The sequence below is a fragment of the Artemia sp. Qi Xiang Cuo genome, chromosome 15 (genome assembly GCF_049724085.1).
Source record: "Artemia sp. Qi Xiang Cuo chromosome 15, ASM4972408v1, whole genome shotgun sequence".
Lineage (NCBI taxonomy): Eukaryota > Metazoa > Arthropoda > Branchiopoda > Anostraca > Artemiidae > Artemia > Artemia sp. Qi Xiang Cuo.
This window is the reverse complement of record NC_142808.1, coordinates 42,909,043-42,931,769: the sequence shown is the minus strand read 5'-3', so window position 1 is coordinate 42,931,769 and position 22,727 is coordinate 42,909,043. Positions and strand designations below refer to the sequence as shown.

General features: G+C 34.2%; 1 protein-coding gene across 1 annotated transcript in view; it reads right to left on the bottom strand.

The window, feature by feature from the left end:
• The window catches only part of LOC148943691 (small ribosomal subunit protein eS28), a 40,733-nt gene that overhangs the window by 7,579 nt on the left and 10,427 nt on the right, over positions 1-22,727 (bottom strand). Inside the window, exon 2 of the mRNA XM_089100871.1 lies at positions 14,088-14,264. Within this exon, the coding sequence (XP_088956997.1) occupies positions 14,094-14,264 (171 nt within the window). The 3' untranslated portion in view covers positions 14,088-14,093. The remainder of the gene's footprint in view (positions 1-14,087; positions 14,265-22,727) is intronic.

Here is a 22,727-nt window from a genome sequence, read left to right as displayed (position 1 = left end):
ATATAGGGCAAATAGGAGGCAACTGAGGACTGCTCCCTGAGGTAGGCCTTTGGATATTGTCTTTTGGGGTGAAGAGGCTGAACCAACACAAACAATGAAACTTCGCACTTCTATGAAGGATTTAATAAAGGATACTAGCTTGGGAGGTACTCCAAGGTTTGCAAGTTTATTTAAAAGGATTTGGTGGTTCACATTGTCATAAGCTCCTTCAAAATCAAGGAAAACTGCCACTAGGATATTATTTTTTGAGAAAGATTCATTTATTGCATTTGTTAGCAAAATGAAAGCATCTGTTGAGGAGTGCTATTTCCTGAATCCAGTTTGAGTGTGTGGGATCATGTTATTTTTCTCAACAAACCAGAGGAGTCTGAGATAAATCATTTTCTCCATTATTTTCCCCATCACAGGTGTAATCAATATTGGCCTATAAGACTCAGGGTTATCTTTTGGTATATTTTTCTTTAGGATTGGTAGGAGGGACGAACATTTCCATATATTGGGGAACCTAGAGGATGCCCAAGCGTGATTATAACAATTTAGCAGTTCTTGTTTGTATGATGGTGTGAGATTCTTTATCCATGTAGGGTGTATATTGTCATAGCTGCTGCTAGTTTTGGACCTAATATGATGTATTGCATTATTCAATTCCTGGATTGAAAATGGATTAGTTATGTACTCGGATCTTGGGCGTGGTTGGTAACAAGGGTTCATAGGAATTTTGGACAGTTTGCTTTGATTATTTGATGTTAGCTTATTAACAAAAAGAGTTGCAAATAGGTTAGTTTTTTCAATATCATTGTCATAATGGGTATTATTATGTATAAGCTCATACAGGAGTGGGTTGGGAGAAGTCTTTTTCCAACATATGTGGTTTATGACTTTATGTATAATTGGCTCATGCGTATCTCTGGAGAGATTATTTGCAAAATTATTCCAGTATTTATATTTAGCATCTATTATAGTCCTTTTTAGATTAGATTCTGCTTGTAATTTTTTTTAAATATGTAGTAGGTGTTGTTTTTTTTATGAAGTCTGTCCTAGCTGCCTTTTTTATCTTCCATTTATTTAGGCACTCATTTGTCCACCATGCTTTAGGAATTTGTTTAGGGAATGTTTTCTTAGGTGTTGTCCTGGGGATAGCATGATTAGCTGTATTTATTAGTAAAGATGTCAAGGCTTCAGCATGTGTGTCAACTGTTGTGTTAGAAATGCATGAACTTTGGGTGAAACTTGTAATTTCATCATTTAGCTTATTTTGGAAAATAGACCAATTTGCTTTAGTGTTGATATATTTGGAAGTATGAGAAGAAGTTTCAGCAGGTTCATTTAGGGAACAAACTATAGCAAAGTGGTCTGTACACAGACTATCAATTTTATTTATGTAAATTTTGTTCAAAAAATTTAAAGACACAATTTGTAGGTCAATTGTGGAGAATTTGGCACTTTTGGGGTTAAAATATGTATTTAGGTTTGGAGGGGTAGCAACAGCTAATTCATTATTATTTGAAATCATATGCTCAATAAATTTACCAGCTTTATTAGCTGGTTTATTCCCCCACAAAAGGCTGTGGGCATTGAAATCACCACAAATAATGATGTTTTTTAACATATTAGAATTATTTATATAATTAAAGAAATCCTTGGCATCTGAAGTTTGGCCATTAGGGTTATAAAAGCTTATTATGTAGGTTTTTAAATTATTCAGCCAAACACTTATACCAATTACATCAACATCATTTTCAAAATCTGGAAAATTGATGCCACAAAATTTTATATTATTATTAACTAATAAAGCTACACCACCTCCTTTTCTCTCTGAAGATCTATCCTTTCTCAGGATAGTGTATCCCAGAGACTTAATTTGTTGATTTTGGGTTAAATGAGTTTCCTGGAGGCAAGCAATATTAATTGAATTATTATTCATAAATGATATTAGTTCATCTAGCATATTTTCTGTGAGTGATCTTACATTCCATTGGAGTATTGATAAATGTTGTGTTGTTGATTTATTCTTCATATGACTGTGTATCAATGTTCAGCTTTGTTAATAGTAAAGCAAGATCTTTTTTTGCTTGAATGAGCATATCATCTGGGATGTAGATTTTTGCCAATTCTGCAATAATTTTTGTTTTCTGTAGTTGATGTATGTTCATGGCCTGAACTGCATTACAGTTTAGAATGAATAAGCATATATTTGGGGATTGCATTTTTGGTAGTGCATCCTGTTTGTTGGTTAAGGGATTGATTCCAGGTAGTGTGTCTGGTTTGTTTCTTCTTGGGAGGGAGGGCCAGGCTGGCCTCATCTCACCGGAAAACAAGGCTTGCTGGCTTGGTGATTCCTTCTGATAGGGATTTGAGCTAGGGGGCTTAGAAGATATTGTTTTATATGGGGTGCTTGATGCATTTGGGGCATTTGACTTGGGGGTTTTGGTTGGTTTCGTTACAGGCTTTATTGGGTAGAGTTGGGCAGCATTTGCTTCCATCGCTGCGAAGGGGGATGGGATGGCCTTCTCTGTTGATATTTGGAGTGTTAGAGCTCTTTTCTTGTATGCAGGGCATAATGATTTATTTGTAGATTCATGAGGACCTTTGCAATTGATGCATGTAGGCTGGGTGTTTTTGCAAGTTGTCAGCTCTTTAGGATGGAAAGATTTACAATTACTACACTCTTGGAGAATTTCATTGCATTTGTTTGTCGTGTGTCCCAGTTTGAAACACTTCTGACACTGAATAGGCTTAGGTTTGTATTCCTTGTGTGGTTTGATTTGCCCAAATAGGAATAATTTTTCTGGGATATCAATTTTATCCTTTAGTGTGAATAAGAAGGATCTACTAGTTTTTAGGCCAGTAGAATTAGGTTTTCCAAGTTGGGTAACATCCTCAACTGGGATTGTGTTTCCAGCCCTATCTGAGAGGCCTTCTTTTAAATCCTGAGTAGATATCTCTGGGGGAACATTGTAAACTACAATTTTTGTTGTTGATTGTTTTGGGTTCCAATTAGATGCAATAATTGGGATATTCAGAAGGGATTTAAGGTTAATTATTGTATCTGCTGATTTCTGATCTTCTACAGCTATAAGCAGAGATCCATCACGGTTAATGTTAAGAGAGAACATTGATTTAAGCAATTTAAAAATTGCAACTCTTATTGCAGTGATCAATTTTATTTCAAAGGGGGTAGTGGGAGTCATTTTAAGGTAAATTCGTAAGTTTTTGGAGGGAGGATCTTGGGCAGGGAGAGGGGAAATGCTTTTAATTGGGGAGATTTTTTTCCTTTTTTAGAGCTTCTAGAGAGGACCTCTTGAAACCCATTATCATCATTTATGGTTGCATTAGGACCTACAGTTATCATTGTCCTATTCTCCGAATTGGAGCCATCATTAGAACTTTCAGATAATGTGCTTGACCAGCCAGGATGGGTATCTTTCACTATGGAATTTGATTTGGGATCTGGGGGGACGTTTTTTTTTTGGAGGACTTCTGAAAATTGCCTATTGGAAAAATCATTAAAAAAAAAAATAAAAATAAAATAAGAAGGGAAAATATATTATATAAAACCGTCTGCACTATACTATGGGAAGGATAAACACCACAGTATAGCCCTGAGGATGACTTGAGCAGGATAGGTTTGGTACAACTACTGATTAGAAGCGATAATAATCAAGAAAATATATTTCGATTTTCTTGTACGGTTGCTGTTGTTGTTGAGGATATGTTGTTGTTGTTTTTATATCTAATAAAAAGTTTGTAAATAAAGCTTGCCAAGCTTGTTCTTCTTCTGAACTTGCAATCAGCAACAGAGCACAGTTGCCAAACGCTAAATATTAAAAACGCCACAGATTACGTTGGCTCGTCCGTTATTACGTACTTTTGGTGCTAATTTGTGCAGAAGGGAGCAATATCAAACAAATAAGAGGCCGAGTTGGTACCAGCGGGATTTTAATCCTTAAACTGCTGGGAGTAGGTGATTTGAGCATTGCACTTCCCACATTCTGTCACCACAAGAACTTTCAAATTAGAAAATATATTGGCCTTCACATTAATTGCATATATATTTACCAATTATAAACCCGACTTGGAATAAATATTGAGAAGCGGCGTTGCCAACAATTTGAAATAAATATTCCAAAACAGCTTTGCCAGCAGTTTTTTTTAACGCCACCCACAGGATAACAAAAACAGAACCAGATAGACAAGCGCGCGGGCTCGTAAGCAGTTGGCAGGACGACTGCGCGAAAAAGAATGCCTCCCAAACGAAATGACAAACGGAAGCTAGTTAGCCCAAAAAACTCCCTAGATTTCTGTTCTGGATGTAAATGTGCTCTCGAATTGGATTCAAAGGCCGTTATATGCGATGGGTGTAAAAATGGCTATGTATTGACTGCCTAAACATGCCCACCATATAGCACGATTTTTTTGCAAAGATGTCAACCATTGGAGACACGCAGTGGTACTGCCCGATCTGTAAGCACTCTGGTACTTCAGGAGACCCCCCCCCTCAATAGCTCAAATTTCGAATTTAATAACATCTAAGGTCCCTAGTGCTTCAGCTATTGTGGAAATAGTTAAAGGAGCGGTAGAAGAGCTTAAGCGAGACTTTACCGCAAGGATAGATGAAGTCAAAGATCGTGTTAACGATCTTGAGAAAAATGTGGCCGAAAAATGCACCGTCTCAGAAGTAAAAGAACACGTTGGAGCTGCAATGCTGGAGGAAGCATCTAAACTGAAACAAGCCATCAATTCTCACCTCGAAGACGAAATCCAGAGGTTGTTCAGGCAGGAGAAAGATGGAGGGTACCACAGGGAACTGTACTAGGCCCAACCCTTTTCTTGATGTACATCAACATTTTCAATCATGTAGATGATAGTATGCATTTGTTTGCTGATGATGCCAAACTGTTTGACATTGCAAATCCACAGACCATCCAAAGTGACATAGACCGGCTACAGGATTGGACTCAAGACTGGCTCCTTTAATTCAATACAATCAAATAATGTATTTTACACCTTGGACCTAACATCCCAATGGCTACCTACTCAATTTACAATCCCATCACAAAAACAAGGGAGCATCTAGAGAATAGAGAAGAAGAAAGGAACCTTGGTGTCATCATTGACAACAAGTTGAAGTTCCACAGCCTCATTCAGCATGTTGTTTCCCATGCAAATTCCAGCCTTGGCCTATTAAAACAGACCATCAGTAGCCAAGAGTAAACAAAATTCATAAACTTATATAAAGCTATCGTCAGACCCCATCTTCGATTTTCGCATGTGCCTTGGTTAGGGTTTTCTGGGAATTTCCAAAATGGCATGATTATTCATTATAATTTACTGCAACTTTTCTTACCAGGCATAAAGTTGTTTCTCTAGTATAACAGCAGCTCCACATTTATAATATTTAAAAGAAGAGTTATCATGTACAAGGTTCTCATTTTTATATAATCTTGTCTAGAGCTATGGTCTATGTTGTCTTTAAATGTTAAACTAATCAGCCAGAAGTGAGAAAGATACAGTACTTCTTAATTTATCTTTCATTAAAAAAAAGAGAAAAAAAGACAAAGTTACACACAAGCCAGGTTTAGGAGAAGGGAGGATTGAAGCTTTTTCTTACGGGAGATTATACAAAAACATAATTTCCATACCAACATTTTTTTCCAAACAATCTTAAAATAGGAGGAAGGGATACCCTCTTATCTCCTTTTTGTGCATGGACATTATTGAAAAGTTTTATAGTTAAGAAAAGCTCAAGTCTGCTATTGAAAACTTGATGACCTGATAAATTGTACCAAAAATTATTTTAATTCAGAGAGATGATGTAAAAAAAAAAAGAAGTAAGAATGTATATAATGGGTACTGTATCCATCATTTTGAAGCAACAAAGACTCTAAAGTGTGCCAACTTTGTGCCTACAAGGGTACTTGTACACTGCAATACAATCAATGATTAACAAAGAACTGTGTTTCCCATGTTTGTAATGATCAAATTGTTTATTTACATGCTACTTCACTTATCCTGCAATTTGTGGGGTTAGCAGGTAAGCCTTATCTAACAACTAGTCAAGACCCTTTCAAATAGCAATTCTCCTTGACTTGTGAAAAACTATGGATAAGAAATCAAGTTACCGGTAATCTTAGCTAAGTAATTGATAAGTAATCTTAGCATGAAAGAATGAGGAAGAGGAAATGAAAGAATGAGGGAGAGGAAACCAAAGAGAAAATTTGAAGGCAAAAGTTTTGCTTATCCTCAAGTTTTTAAGGATAATTACACAACAAAAGTGACAAAAACAATATTAAAAAAAATTAAACATGATATTTTTTTTTATGGAAGGAAGCAGGTTCTTTTTTTCTATTTAACACCCAACAAATCTTGAATCCAAGTTTTAAGCCATAGCTTAGGTTCACACAGACAAAAAATTGCTCCAATAGGCAATATTTGTGAACAAGGGATCTTAATTCTCCATGTGTTCACATGGAATGTCTCTCTCATGGTTGTTGCAGTTGAGTGGAAAATATTACCAGGAAGTAATCTACATAGAGATCAAATGAAAGTCCAAATTTAATGCTAAAAATTAACTGAAAAAACCATGAAGTGAACAACAAGCAAAAAATAAAGTAAGTCATAAATATAGTATAGTTTTGAATCACTAGATTGCTTCTTCTTCTTCTTCTTCTATTTAACAGCAGGCGGGCTTTTCAGTAAAACAATTTAGCCCTTTTCCTTCTGCTTCACTCTGTGGGCTACAGAGCTACTGGCTTGATTGCCTCATATTTATTAGATATATTCAGATATCTTTCAGCAGATCTTTCGACTCTAGGAGTTCAAATATAAGATGATAGATGTCGATTTCTATGCTCTGTGTGCAGGTATAGTTGGCTAGGCTCTTGACTGATAGTGGGATTTTGTGGTGTTTGAAGTATTTTAACAGTTTAGAAAGCAAGGTATGTTGTGCAGACGTCAGCATATTACATTCAAATAGGCAATGGTCAATTGTTTCATTATTCATATTACAATGCCTGCAAAGAGGGGACAGGGGAATTGAACCACTTGAATTAGAAATCTTATATGAGAATGCAAGGAAATTTAGTCCATTTGTTCCAGAACGAATTCTATGATAAATTTTAGAAAGATACTTATTTGGAAAGGGGGAAATAATAAGATTCTTCTTACTGAAATTAATATCTGATAACCTCCATCGGTAAATATCTCTAATCGGGATTGATCTCCCACTTGCTGGTCAACATTTGTAGCATTTTTGATATTTCATCATCCTGATAATTTCCTCTTATGCCACAGTGGCTAGGAATGTACTGAAAGTAAGTGTTTATGCCACTTGAAGCAAGATTATCAATAATACTGAGACAATGATAAGTGTCAATGTCCAACTTATATTGAGGAGCTGAGGCCAGCAACTCAAGGCTTGATAAAGAGTCGGAATAGATGATAATATTATTCAATTTTTCAATGAAAGATTGGTTTTGCTTAAGGTGTTCTAATACCATGATTATGGCATTTAACTCAGCAGACATGATAGATAAATTATTAAATAATCTCTCGCCCATTGCAATTTTCAGGTGAGGAAGGAAAACACCACTTGCAACCTTCTCATTCACTCCTGACCCATCAACAAATACTTGGAAGTGATTTTTATAGGTAATTGTATTAAGTTCTGCAAATTTTTTTTGAACAAAAGCAATGGGGGTTAAATCTTTATTCCATTTTGAAAATTCAGTATTTATTATGGGAAATGACCAATTCCATGGAGGGGATGGGGGGAAAGTAGGTGCAATAGACTTTGCTGGTACAGGGAACTTCTTTTGAATATTGGCATACTCATCTACATACCTCTATACATTGCTGGATTTCTTAACCAATTATGTAATGTGTGTGAGCTATTTGATTCAATTTTTGTAAGATGTTTTATCAAGAGAAAGCTACGTCTATCTTTTATTGTTGTTAATCCACTCTCCATAAGCAGAAACTTGGTGCTTGTGGGTTTCCTAAGACCAAATATGAGACGTATTATATCATTTTGTGTTGTTTCAATTTTTTGCATCTGGGTCTTTGCACATGCACCATATACAATGAGCCCATAGTCAATATGGGGTCTTAAATGTGATTTATAAAACTGGAGTAAGGTTTTCTCCTTACAACCCCAGGGTGTGGAAAGAAGCCTTTTTAGTATATTTGCTTTTCTATAACATTTTTTTATTGTGTTTGAAATGTGGAGGTGGAAATTAAGTTTTTGGTCAAGCATGAGACCTAGGTAATTAATATTATTATCTTCTGGAATAGTTGTTTTATTTAGAGTTAGTTTTGCATTAACATGGTTTCGCTTCCTGTGAAATTGGATTATTTTTGACTTGGTGGGTGCAATGGGTAAATCTGAATGTTGAGAGAATTTTTCAAACTGGAAAAGTGACTTTTGCAGATTTGACTGTGCTATCTGAAAGGTGTTGCCAGATGACCATAGCACCAGATCATCAGCATATTGTAGATTCGTGTGGGGTAGGTTCATGTCCCAAAGATATAGGGCAAATAGGAGGCAACTGAGGACTGCTCCCTGAGGTAGGCCTTTGGATATTGTCTTTTGGGGTGAAGATGCTGAACCAACACAAACAATGAAATTTCGCACTTCTATGAAGGATTTAATAAAGGATACTAGCTTGGGAGGTACTCCAAGGCTTGCAAGTTTATTTAAAAGGATTTGGTGGTTCACATTGTCATATGCTCCTTCAAAATCAAGGAAAGCTGCCACTAGGATATTATTTTTTGAGAAAGATTCATTTATTGCATTTGTTAGCAAAATGAAAGCATCTGTTGAGGAGTGGTATTTCCTGAATCCAGTTTGAGTGTGTGGGATAATGTTATTTTTCTCAACAAACCAGAGGAGTCTGTGATAAATCATTTTCTCCATTATTTTCCCCATCACAGGTGTAATCATTATGGCCCTATAAGACTCAGGGTTATCTTTTGGTTTATTTTTCTTTAGGATTGGTAGGAGGGACGAACATTTCCATATATTGGGGAACCTAGAGGATGCCCAAGCGTGATTATAACAATTTAGCAGTTCTTGTTTGTATGAAGGTGTGAGATTCTTTATCCATGTAGGGTGTATATTGTCATAGCTGCTGCTAGTTTTGGACCTAATATGATGTATTGCATTATTCAATTCCTGGATTGAAAATGGATTAGTTATGTACTCGGATCCTGGGCCTGGTTGGTAACTAGGGTTCATAGGAATTGTGGACAGATTGCTTTGATTGTTTGATGTTAGCTTATTAACAAGAAGAGTTGCAAATAGGTTAGCCTTTTCAATATCATTGTCATAATGGGTATTATTATGTAAAAGCTCATACAGGAGTGGGTTGGGAGAAGTCTTTTTCCCACATATGTGGCTTATGACTTTATGTATAATTGGCTCATGCGTTTCTCTGGAGAGATTATTTGCAAAATTATTCCAGTATTTATATTTAGCATCTATTATAGTCCTTTTTAGATTAGATTCTGCTTGTAATTTTTTTAAATATGTAGTAGGTGTTGGTTTTTTTATGAATTCTGTCCTAGCTGCCTTTTTTATCTTCCATTTATTTAGGCACTCATTTGTCCACCATGCTTTAGGAATTTGTTTAGGGAGTATTTTCTTAGGTGTTGTCCTGGGGATAGCATGATTAGCTGTATTTATTAATAAAGATGTCAAGGCTTCAGCATGTGTGTCAACTGTTGTGTTAGAAATGCATGAACTTTGGGTGAAACTTGTAATTTCATCATTTAGCTTATTTTGGAAAATAGACCAATTTGCTTTAATGTTGATATATTTGGAGGTATGAGATGAAGTTTCAGCAGGTTCATTTAGGGAGCAAACTATAGCAAAGTGGTCTGTACACAGACTATCAATTTTATTTATGTAAATTTTGTTCAAAAAATTTAAAGACACAATTTGTAGGTCAATTGTGGAGAATTTGGCACTTTTGGGGTTAAAATATGTATTTAGGTTTGGAGGGGTAGCAACAGCTAATTCATTATTATTTGAAGTCATATGCTCAATAAATTTACCAGCTTTATTTGCTGGTTTATTCCCCCACAAAAGGCTGTGGGCATTGAAATCACCACAAATAATGATGTTTTTTAACATATTAGAATTATTTATATAATTAAAGAAATCCTTGGCATCTGAAGTTTGGCCATTAGGGTTATAAAAGCTTATTATGTAGGTTTTTAAATTATTCAGCCAAACACTTATACCAATTACATCAACATCATTTTCAAAATCTGGAAAATTGATGCCACAAAATTTTATATTATTATTAACTAATAAAGCTACACCACCTCCTTTTCTCTCTGAAGATCTATCCTTTCTCAGGATAGTGTATCCCAGAGACTTAATTTGTTGATTTTGGGTTAAATGAGTTTCCTGGAGGCAAGCAATATTAATGGAATTATTTTTCATAAATGATATTAGTTCATTTAGCTTATTTTCTGTCAGTGATCTTACATTCCATTGGAGTATTGATAAATGTTGTGTTGTTGATTTATTCTTCATATGACTGTGTATCAATGTTCAGCTTTGTTAAAAGTAAAGCAAGATCTTTTTTTGCTTGAATGAGCATATCATCTGGGATGTAGATTTTTGCCAATTCTGCAATAATTTTTGTTTTCTGTAGTTGATGTATGTTCATGGCCTGAACTGCATTACAGTTTAGAATGAATAAGCATATATTTGGGGATTGCATTTTTGGTAGTGCATCCTGTTTGTTGGTTAAGGGATTGATTCCTGGTAGTGTTTCTGGTTTGTTTCTTCTTGGGAGGGAGGGCCAGGCTGGCCTCATCTCACCGGAAAACAAGGCTTGCTGGCTTGGTGATTCGTTCTGATAGGGATTTGAGCTAGGGGGCTTAGAAGATGTTGTTTTATATGGGGTGCTTGATGCATTTGGGGCATTTGACTTGGGGGTTTTGGTTGGTTTCATTACAGGCTTTATTTGGTATTGTTGGGCAGCAATTGCTTCCATTTCTGCAAAGGTGTCTGGGATTGCATTCTCTGTTGATATTTGGAGTGTTATAGATCTTTTATTGTATACAGGGCATAATGATTTATTTTTATATTCATGTGGACCTTTGCAATTGATGCATGTAGGCTGGGTGTTTTTGCAAGTTGTCAGCTCTTTAGGATTGAAAGATTTACAATTACTACACTCTTGGAGAATTTCATTGCATTTGTTTGTCGTGTGTCCCAGTTTGAAACACTTCTGACACTGAATAGGCTTAGGTTTGTATTCCTTGTGTTGTTTGATTTGCCCAAATATGAATAATTTTTCTTTGATATCAATTTTATACTTTAGTGTGAATAAGAAGGATCTACTAGTTTTTAGGCCAGTATAGTTAGGTTTTCCAAGTTGGGTAACATCCTCAACTGGGATTGTGTTTCCAGCCCTATCTGACAGGCCTTCTTTTAACTCCTGAGTAGATATCTCTGGGGGAACATTATAAACTACAATTTTTGTTGGTGATTGTTTTGGGTTCCAATTAGATGCAATAATTGGGATATTCAGAAGGGATTTAAGGTTAATTATTGTATCTGCTGATTTCTTATCTTCTACAGCTATAAGCAGAGATCCATCACGGTTAATGTTAAGAGAGAACATTGATTTTAGCAATTTAAAATTTGCAACTCTTACTGCAGTGATCATTTTTATTTCAAAGGGGGTAGTGGGTGTAATTTTAAGGTAAATTCGTTAGTTTTTGGAGGGAGGATATTGGGCAGGGAGAGGGGAAATGCTTTTAATTGGGGATATTTTTTTCCTTTTTTTAGAGCTTCTAGATAGGACCTCTTGAAACCCATTATCATCATTTATGGTTGCATTAGGACCTACAGTTATCATTGTCCTATTCTCCGAATCGGAGCCATCATTAGAACTTTCAGATAATGTGCTTGACCAGCCAGGATGGGTATCTTTCACTATAGAATTTGATTTGGGATCTGGGGGGACGTTTTTTTTTTGAGGACTTCTGAACATTGCCTATTGGAAAAAGCTTTAAGCACAAATATAAAACTAAAATAAGAAGGGAAAATAGATGATATCAAACCGTCTGCACTATACTATGGGAAGGATAAACACCACAGTATAGCCCTGAGGATGACTTGAGCAGGATAGGTTTGGCACAACTACTGATTAGAAGCGATAATAATCAAGAAAATATATTTCGATTTTCTTGTACGGTTGCTGTTGCTGAGTTGAACTCAACTGTATGTTAAAAGATTGCATGTTAAAAGAAAATATTATGTTCTTCTTCTTCTATTTAACAGCAGGCGGGCTTTTCAGTAAAACTATTTAGCCCTTTTCCTTTTGCTTCACTCTGTGGGCTACAGAGCTACTGGCTTGATTGCCTCATATTTATTAGATATATTCAGATATCTTTCAGCAGATCTTTTGATTCTAGGAGTTCAAATATAAGATGATAGATGTCGATTTCTATGCTCTGTGTGCAGGTAGAGTTGGCTAGGCTCTTGGCTGATAGTGGGATTTTGTGGTGTTTGAAGTATTTTAACAGTTTACAAAGCAAGGTATGTTGTGCAGACGTCAGCATATTACATTCAAATAGGCAATGGTCAATTGTTTCATTATTCATATTACAATGCCTGCAAAGAGGGGACAGGGGAATTGAGCCACTTGAATTAGAAAGCTTATATGAGAATGCATGCATATGTTCTAAAATGCTACTACTAACAACTGACTGCAACACCAAGCCACCTGAGGTCAACACAGCTGTGCACACTCCTCCATCCCAATCTATTCAAAATTCCCTGTGTACACCTTCCCAATTTCCTGACAACCTCTTCCTGTCCCATTTGGAGAGTCTGAACAAAGAAGGCAATCTGTCCTCCTTCATCTGCAGAACATGTCCTAGCCATATCAACCTTTCTCTCATTAAAACCCTAGAAAGAGGGACAAAACCATATTTCTTGTACAGCTTATTGTTTGAAACGTGGTCAGTCACACAATGATCCAAGTATCTTGTATGAATCCTACCAGCCTTTGGTTTATAATAACATAATTAAGGAGCTGGCCATCAATAATTCCAGCTCTAAACAATCATATATGAAAGTGAAATTTTGATCCATTTTGCAAACAACATTGATATACAGCAAAATTTAGAAATATACAATCTATTGAATCCTAGACCCACTTTTCCAAGGATGATCACATTTTGATACTGAACAGGCAATCTGCCACTTCAGCGGTTGTTTTTTTTTTTGGGCAGTTTTATGACATAGAATTTTTGCACAGATCAACTTTCTATAAGATTTGTCCTTGTGATACAACTACTGGAGTGCAGTGAAAAATAACACCAGAATACTAGGCTTTCTTAGCAAAGAAGTTTTCAGCAGATTTGGGGGCTCTCAATAGGAATCAAATGATGAATTCAATAGTTGAATCCTGTCTGCTGGACACAGGATTCATCCTATTGCTAGCAAGTGGAATTTAGGGTAATTTGATGTTACAAAAAATAATGCCATACTTGTTTACATTGTACTGCTTGAAAAATAAGGGTATGAAGTATTTCCTATTTTTGTCATGGGTAGAGACACCAAAGAGCAAGATTGTGACTTTTCTTTATACATTTAGGGAACATTTGGGATGGGCGGGAGAAAATTACTAGAAGCCCAAGGATCAGAAAGCTTTAAGCCCTTCTTCTTCTTCAACAAAAAGCACTTGGACTTCCATCATTTGGGGTCCTTGTTTGAAATTCCAGAATTTTGAAGAATCAAGGCAAACAAATGATGTTATAAGTCTGAGCAAGTGTTATGTGAGGGAAACTTTTATGAAAGTTTAGGAAGGGCAAGAAAATAGCCATCTTTAAGTGATTTAAAAAAATATATATGAGTAGTAGTTTTTTTTAAGTATCTACTGTTGCACTTTGAGACATATTTTTTGTGCTGGTAAATTCCCTTAAATGGTATTGGAGAAAGTCAGTTAAAACAATATAAAGTAACTCACTACAATGGAAACATTCACAAAATATTACTCTTGAAATAGAGCTAAATAGAAAAGCATTAAACAACAAAATAAAAAAAGGCATTGTTTTCATACCATGATTTATCGTAACCTCCTGGCTTCTCTTTCAGATTCAAGAAGGGTGAGGATATCTCCTTCTCTTACTGGTCCCTTGACATTTCTGATAATAGAACGATTCTGTTCACCAATGAAATCAACTTTCACTTGGGTACATTGACCTTGGCTTCCAGTCCTTCCCAGAACTTTAGTTACCTTGAAGTAATTTTACAAATCAATGCAATAATATTGAAGCTTTTAGAACTTCTACAGCCAAACAACTTTCTAATACCTAAGCCACACCAAAGTTACACATGCGGCTAATCAACTTTCTAATACCCAAGCCACATCATAAACATACATGCCAAGAAAACCTGTGGCCAATAAATTTTCTAATAATCCAAGCCATGCTACAGTCACATATGTCAACAAAAAGGCAAATATTTAGAAACTATGCATTTTTCCTTAATTGTGATGTCAAAATTTGTTCCCTATCAAACTGGTATTTGAATAGAGAGAATCTATTGTTCCAAGTTTCTAACTTTTGTGATTTAAAAAAACTTTGCCTTTAATCTTTACTCTGATTGACCAGTCATACATAACACTTGAAACCTGAACATTCTTCAACTTGGTAAACTATGAACAAGATACATAATAAGCAGTGAAATTGTGCATAATTATGATTTTATCCACAAGGGTGACTATAATGTGGGCTGGACATAAGTCACCTGAATCATGTCATTGGGGAAACCTCAAGTTTCCCCAAGTGTCCTATAACCAGTGGCACAACTTCATCAAAATCCTGGGGGGGGGGGGGTGTTGACAAAGTTGGAGCAAATTTTATCAAATCAAGTAGAAATGATAGTGAAAACTGAAAAATTAGTAATATATTAGCATAAAGGCAAAGATATACTAAAGAAAACTGATGTGTTTCTCTGGATACTTGAGTTATACAGGCTATCTTAATTTTGACAAGATTTCTTTCAGAAACTAAATTTCATCTGGGGGGGGGGTGCAAACTTGAGTCTAGAAAGGGCAGTTGCCCCCCAACCCCATAGCAAATTATGCCCCTGTCAATAACTCTTCTCTCTTTAAGGGGCTCTGACTCTTGAAGAACTTTAGCTTATAAAGTAAAGCTTTCAGAAATAGATTTACAGCATACACTGTCCAATGAATATTTCAAGCCTTATAACTTTGCTAAATTATGGTCAATCAGGCCAATAGGTGATATATAAATGTGTCTTAAATTTGAATAAAAACATGATGCAGCTTACATTCCATCCAAGTCAAAATACATGGTTAAGGCAAAGGAGACCCAATTCAAAATTAAAGATAATAATATATTTTAATCCAAGGTAAGGATCTGTCTTCTATGAAATATTCTAAGCTGTAGAAATAATGAAGGAGCAGAAATCAGAGTTTGCAAACATCTTCCCAAGGCATGTTTTAAGCTGTGAATTCATGACTGAAAGCTTTATTTGCACAACAACAATTGTCCTTTATCTAGCAACAGCAAATGATCCTCATTTACAATTTCACCCTCTTTAAATATGGGGGAGTTTAAATTACTGACCTAGCTAAGAAATAAGCACACCTTTAGAATCAAACCCCCACTGTGCAAATATATAACTTGGATTGTATATATAGCCTAACCTATATAACTGCACATGAGGGGGTAGGAGTAAAGTCTGTTTTCAACACAAAAGAATATTATACTTGGATTCAGGATACAATTCTGACTCTAAAGCGTATGTCTATTTCTTAGCTAGGTTAGTAATTTAAATGTCTCCTTATTTACCTATTGATTAAAACACTTTTTCCACAAAATAAGTTTTTCAAAGAAAAGTAAAGAACTCCAATAAACAAAAATGAGCAAAAACAAAATCAAATAATCTATCAAGTGTGAAACTTTCAACTATGTTGAATAAAATGGCTATCTATGCCCCAGGGCATAACTTATAACCCTTCCTTGAAGACTGTGGGGGGGGGGGGAGTGTCCAGCTCAAAGGTATAATTTCCTGAACTTTAAACTGTATGGAACAAAATGGGTATCTCAAAATTTTGATTGGATGTGTTTGGGGAAATGGTGGGCATGGAAGGGGTGTTAGTTGCCTTCCCATCACTTTTAACTGTTAAAAAGGGCATTAGCCATTTCAATTTCCAATCAAATGAGCTCTTTTTGAAATTTCTATGACAATACATTCTATAAAACCTTATTTGCCCCCAGGGCATAACTTACAACCCTTGTCCTGAGGGCTATGGGGGGTTGTCATCCTCAAAATCCTAATTTCCAGAACTTAAAACTACATTGAACAAAATGGCTATCTCAAAATTTTGATTGGATGTGTTTGGGAAAATTGTGGGTATGAGAGGGGGGTTAGTTGCCCTCCAATCACTTTTGACTATTAAAAAGAGCACTAGCCCTTTGAATTTCCAATTGAATGAGCCTTTTTTTTGAAGTTTCTATGGCAATACCTTCTATAAAAACCTTATATGCCTCCAGGGCAGAACTTAAAACCCTTGCCCTTAAGGCAGTGGGGGAGTGTCCTCCTCAAAAACATAATTTCTATCTGGAAATCAACTATGCTGAACAAAATAGCTATCTCAAAATTTTTATTGGATGTGTTTTGGAAAATGGTGGGTGTTAGTTGCCTTCCAATCACTTTTGACAATTAAAAAGGGCACAAGCCATTCCAATTGAATGAGCCTAAAAAGTTTCTAGGTTTCTAGCTTTTTTTGAAGTTTCTATGACAATTTCTTTGATACAAAGTGCTCTGCTCTAAAGAAAAAAATAATAATAATAATTAATACATTAACAATTAACATTGTTCTTATATGTTCTAACATTGTTCTTATATTAATTAATAATTAACATTGTTCTTATATGCCCCAGGACATAACTTAAAACCCTTGCCCTGAGGACAAGTGTCTTTTGTGGCCTTGGGGAGTGTCCTCCTCAAAAACATATTTTCTATCTAGAAGTCAACTATGCTGAACAAAATGGCTATTTCAAAATTTTGATTGGATGTGTTTGGGGGAATGATGGGCATGGAGAGGGGGGTAGTTGCCCTCCAATTACTTTTGACTATTATAAAGGGCACAAGCCACTCCAATTTCCAATTGAATGAGCCCTTTTTGAAGTTTCTACAACAACTCCTTCAATAGAAAGTGCCCTGGTCTAAGACCAAGAAAAAAATAAAATAAAGATTATTCCCCACATTATTCTTTACTTAGGCAGTGCTATTCCACTACCTATAATAGTAATTCCTACCATCATAATTGTATCAAAGTTGTATCAACCTCCTTGTAACACAATGAGATGGTAAAAAAAAGAAGAGCAACACCTGATTCTCCATAGTGATAGTGTGTTCTTTCCAAATATAATAAATCAATAAAATGACAACTGTGTCCAAGCTCTCCTCCCCCTACTAATGTCCAGATCTAGCCCTAGGCTATAAAGCATACAGACATTGACTGATTTTGTTGATTTCAAGTACTTTTTTAAGATCATTTCTCATCAAAAGTTTATAAAAACAACTTGAAATCAAAAATCAGAGAGCTTTTGTAAATAGCCTTCTACCTATAAACCTTTGCATGAAGGATTTCTTCTACAAATAGGAAAGGAAAATAGGATGCAATTATAGCAGCAATAACAAAAGATATTAAAGATAATTTTTTGTATGTTGGCCTTTTTCTGTTGAGATGCTTGCTAGTAGATGGTTGAAAAGGCTAGAAATAAACAGAAATTTCCAATATTGATATTTATGATTCAGTATGGATTTTTGGCCTGATATATAGATATACACCAATTTTTAAATATAAACATTGCCCAATTTTAAACTTATGAATTGAATTCTTAAAACAAGAAACTGTTACCTAACCATAATGTGATTGTGTCAAATTGCTATTTTGGTAGTTATATTCTCTGACAATTGGAAGTAGGATAGTGGGTTTATTATATTATAGTAACCTATGGCAGCCTTCTATGTATAAACCTTTGCATAAAGGATTTCATCTAGGAATTAGGAGAGGAAAATAGGATACAATTATAACAGCAATAACACAAGATATTAAAGAGAATTTTTTCTATGTTGGACTTTTTCTGCTGAGATGCTTGCTAGTAGATGGTTGAAAAAGCTGAAAATAAACACAAATTTCCAATATTGATATTTATGTTTCAATATGGATTTTTGGCCTGATATATAGATACATCAATTTTGATATATAAATATTGCCAAATTTTAAACTTATGAATTGAATTCTTAGAACAAGAAACTGTTATCTGACCATAATGTGATTTGCGTCAAATTGCAATTATGGTAGTTAAATTTTCTGACAATTTCAAGAGTAATGGTTTATTATATTATGGTAGCATATGGCAAGAAGATATTAAGAGCATACTATTCCAAGAAGATAATGCTGAAGCTAATTGCTGATGTTTGGTCATTATTGATGAAAAAACATTTCAAAAGGTAAGACAGAACTTGCTGGTGATGTGAGGTTTTGTCAACTGTAACTATAACTTCAGCTCTCCCCCCTTCCAACACAGAATTGGTTGTCCCTCACCCTAAACAAGATGCTGCCTATGTCCATGTGTCCCAATTAGGCATTTTGAAGGAGCTACTTCCACTTCTTCTCCCTCTAGAGGGTACTTACCTATGATGGCCTTTATATTATGTTTAAGAGGTAATTACTTGGCAAAAAAAAAAAAAAAAAAAAAAAAAAAAAAAAAAAAAAAAAAAAAAAAAAAACCGTCGTCCTAATCCAGCAATTGAGACAAATGTGCACTTGAACGAGGCTTTTACCTTACCCATCTATCCAACTACCTAGGACCAAACAGTATACCCGAACCGTCAACCAAATAGAAAAGTCCAAATCCATGCAAAGTTGTCATCAATAAATGTAAGTCGTTGTAAATTTACCAGCAAAAGCACCTTAAATCTAGCAAAATATTTCCAAGTAGAACCTTCCATTTAGGGCTCATCAGAAGAAATACCACCTGCCTTAATGGGTTTCGAGGCTTTACATTCTTTACCCGGCACGGTGGAGCCTCTACCATAAGATCTATATGGTAATCCTATGTCAGGTAAAACTTGTGAAATACATGCATACTAGTCAAGCTATTAAAAATTACATACAAAAAGTGTTTCAATGTTTCCATAGTGAAATCCCAGAGGTCACTGAAGGAGACCATTCTGGAACAAATGAAGACATGTCCAGATATATCTTTTATTGGTATCTGGAACCAATTACCAATTTAAAGATCCTCAAACTTGTTTGAAAACCCCTACAAACTTCCAAAAAAAGAAAAGCGCAAGAGAAATTATATTAAAATATCATTCAGTATTTCTTTATAATTTTTTGTATATTTACTTAAAAGTTCATGATACATGAAACTAAATTTTTTGAATTGCCAACTAATTTTTTTGGCAGAAAAACCTCTTAAGATCAGTTTTTCGCTCAGCTTTTTACATCTATTCTTAAAATCTGTGTAATTACTGCATATTTTTGCATACCTAAATAATTGGGAATAATAAGCCAAATAAGTAATATTTGAATGTATATTACTTTCAAGGAATGGAAAACTAATTACTTCAAAATTAAAATCATCCGTTTTATTATATAATTTAAAAACTAATTTATAATTATTTGAAATATTAATATTTAAATCTAAGAAATTGTCGGAGTGTCCCATCCCATAGCTAGGCTCAAGAATTAACTCTTGTGGATAAATATTTTTTGAAATCTCAATAAACTCTGCACAATTTATTACCAAGAGATCGTCCAGATATCTTTTATTATTTGAAAGGTTATATTTTACATTACTTGGGCTATTTTTATTTATCATATATTCATATTCTAATTGACTTAAAAACAGGTCTGCTATGAATGGACTCGCATTCCCAGCCATAGGAATACCTACAGTTTGTTTATATAAATTCCCATTAAATCCTATAAATGTATTAAATAGAACAAATTCCAATAGATCGTATACCATATCCAAGCTATAACATCTTTAATTAATAGTACTTGTAAAGAAATTCGTCCATCAGGCTTTTTTATTAAAAGTAGGAATTTTTTAAAATCTGATATTAGACAAAAGAAAAGAATTATTTATCACCATTTTCAATTTTCCTAATACTAAGTTTATTGACAAATTTGTATACAGAGTATTAAAATAAAATTAATCGACTCTTTTAGCTGAAACATTCGCCAAAGAATCTATCACTTGTAACGAGTTATTAACACTCCAATATGGGTTAAAGTTAGAAAATTTTTTAATTCCGGAGCAATATGCTTTAGATTTATTTCTAATTTCTCCTAAGCTTAAAGATATATCAATAGCCGCAATTCTGGTTGGACACCTTGCTGCCCCAGCAATAAAATGTGGTTTTGGTGGATTTTTATGAAATTTTGTTTTCCAATATAAAAAGGAAACTGTTTTTTATTATCATTTATTTTAATATTGAAATTTTTTAAAATTCTTTCTTCTATATTTTCAATTAAACTCTTCTCCTCCATATGGGCCTTTTCGTATGTATTTGTTGTTTGTAACTCTTTTGATAAAATATAACAATAGAGTTTCTGACAAATTATGGTAAAATTATTGCTAGCTTTATCAACTGGTACAATTATAAATTTATTATGCATATCAGCAATTGCTTGTTTCATATTGGCATTATAAAATATTGATCTTTTCACAGAATCTGCTGAATTAATTCTATACATGCTATTTCTTACACTAGTCAAAATCAAATTTATCCAATTCTGAAATCTATCTTCAGTAATTTTCTCCTTCTTGCACCAATTATCAATAGATAAATTTAAATCATTCTTTAATCCCCTAAGAATATGTGCTGGCCTTATGCGGTAAGAAAGACGGAACTTAGCACCCATTTTCATTATATTTTGAAGATAACGATGTTTTATAATGGACAATTTCCCCGTTACAATATGCTCATAAGTTTGATCCACATACAGTAAAAATTGCTCACAATTACAAACCGGTTTCCAATTACTACCCCTGTCAAGTTTTTTAAGTATTGAATTATAGTTAAAAATCATTTGACCAATTGTTTTTGAAAATTTATATGTTAAAATTGGACTACCATTATACACCAAATTACATGGAAGGGCATTCTTTACTCTCCGCTGGTTTAAAATTCTTGGCAAATTAATATCTTCTATTTGTTTAGAACAAAAATTAATAGACAAATATAATCTATTATTCTTATTTACAATTTTATCAGATTTGTTGTATTTTGAAATAAATTTTGATTTAGCTAAAATACAAACTGCATCATAAATTAATTTATTTTTTGAGTTACATGTTGTACTACTTTTTGCAATCCAGAATACTTTTATTAAATTATTCCTTGATAACTTATTTAAAGATTTTATTAAACTAGTCATTCCATTAGTCTCAAATATGTGACCTAAATCGATTAAAAATGAATTCAAATCTAAATAATTATTTTTATTATTTTTCCTCTGTCATCTTAATCAGTTTTTACGTTTCGTGGATCAATTAAAAGAAGGGTGCTCAGTGTACCCGTTGATACAATCAGGAACTACATTCGATAGATCTACTTATTTTCCTTCTCGATCGTTTAGCCCAAAAGGATACGTGATACCCAGGGCATGGATCCAACACTCTTCTTTTCTGCTTAATTGATTATTTTTTTCTTCTTTAGTAAAGTTTTCTAGGTCCAGATTTTCTAAAATTGTAATAGTTAGATTAGATACTGAGCAACTACCATTATTACAATGTTGAACTAGATAATTATTAGTTTTTTCCTTGGTAATTGTAGTTTTATGTCCCGAAAATCCCTTATATATGTTGCTAATTGTTTCCCCCACGTACTGTAATTGACAATTTTTACATTCTAGTAAGTAGATAATATTATTTGTTTTGCAATTTTTCTATCCAGTTCATAAACATTGAAACTTTTTATTATATAAAGTGCTTTTAACATAATTTCGAGGGATGAAGTGATCTTGACAAAGAAAACAACAACCATTACACTTACTAATATTCGGCAGACCCCTTTGAACATAATCCTTATCAATATTATTCAATATAAAATCAGAAATCAAATAAAGCCAAAACGACAAACAATAGAAAAATCCAAAACATCTCCAAAAGCCAAGCCAAAAGTCCACAAGTAATAAGGTTAATCTAACTAATCATACAAAAAAAAAAAAAAAAAAAAAAAAAAAAAAAAAAAAACACTACCCTAAACAGAACATTTGCTTATGCTACCCTTTTAAAATAAGTGATGAAATATATCTTTTTGTTATAAAACTGAAACCTTGAATAATAGATCTTTTGCTTAAAATAAAGTACAAGAAGAGTGTTTTAGAAGGCTTATATTAACAAACTATTCAGGTAGCAAGAAATAAACCTACCTCTATAGTCAGAATTGCATCCTGAATTTAAACTTAACATGCCCTTGTCTTGGAAATTAAATTAACATTACTTGACAATAAGCCTAAATTTCATAGTCACTGTCAAATCCAAGCAGCTAAGGCAAACAAGGTCCTTGGTTTGATCAAGCATTCAGTAGCAAGTCACCAACAAAGAGTTATCAAGAAGCTTTAAACAGCCCTTTTTTGTCCTCATCTTGAGTTTGGTATGTTGGTTGCCAACCCAGACTTTAAGTGTGACATGGAGATACT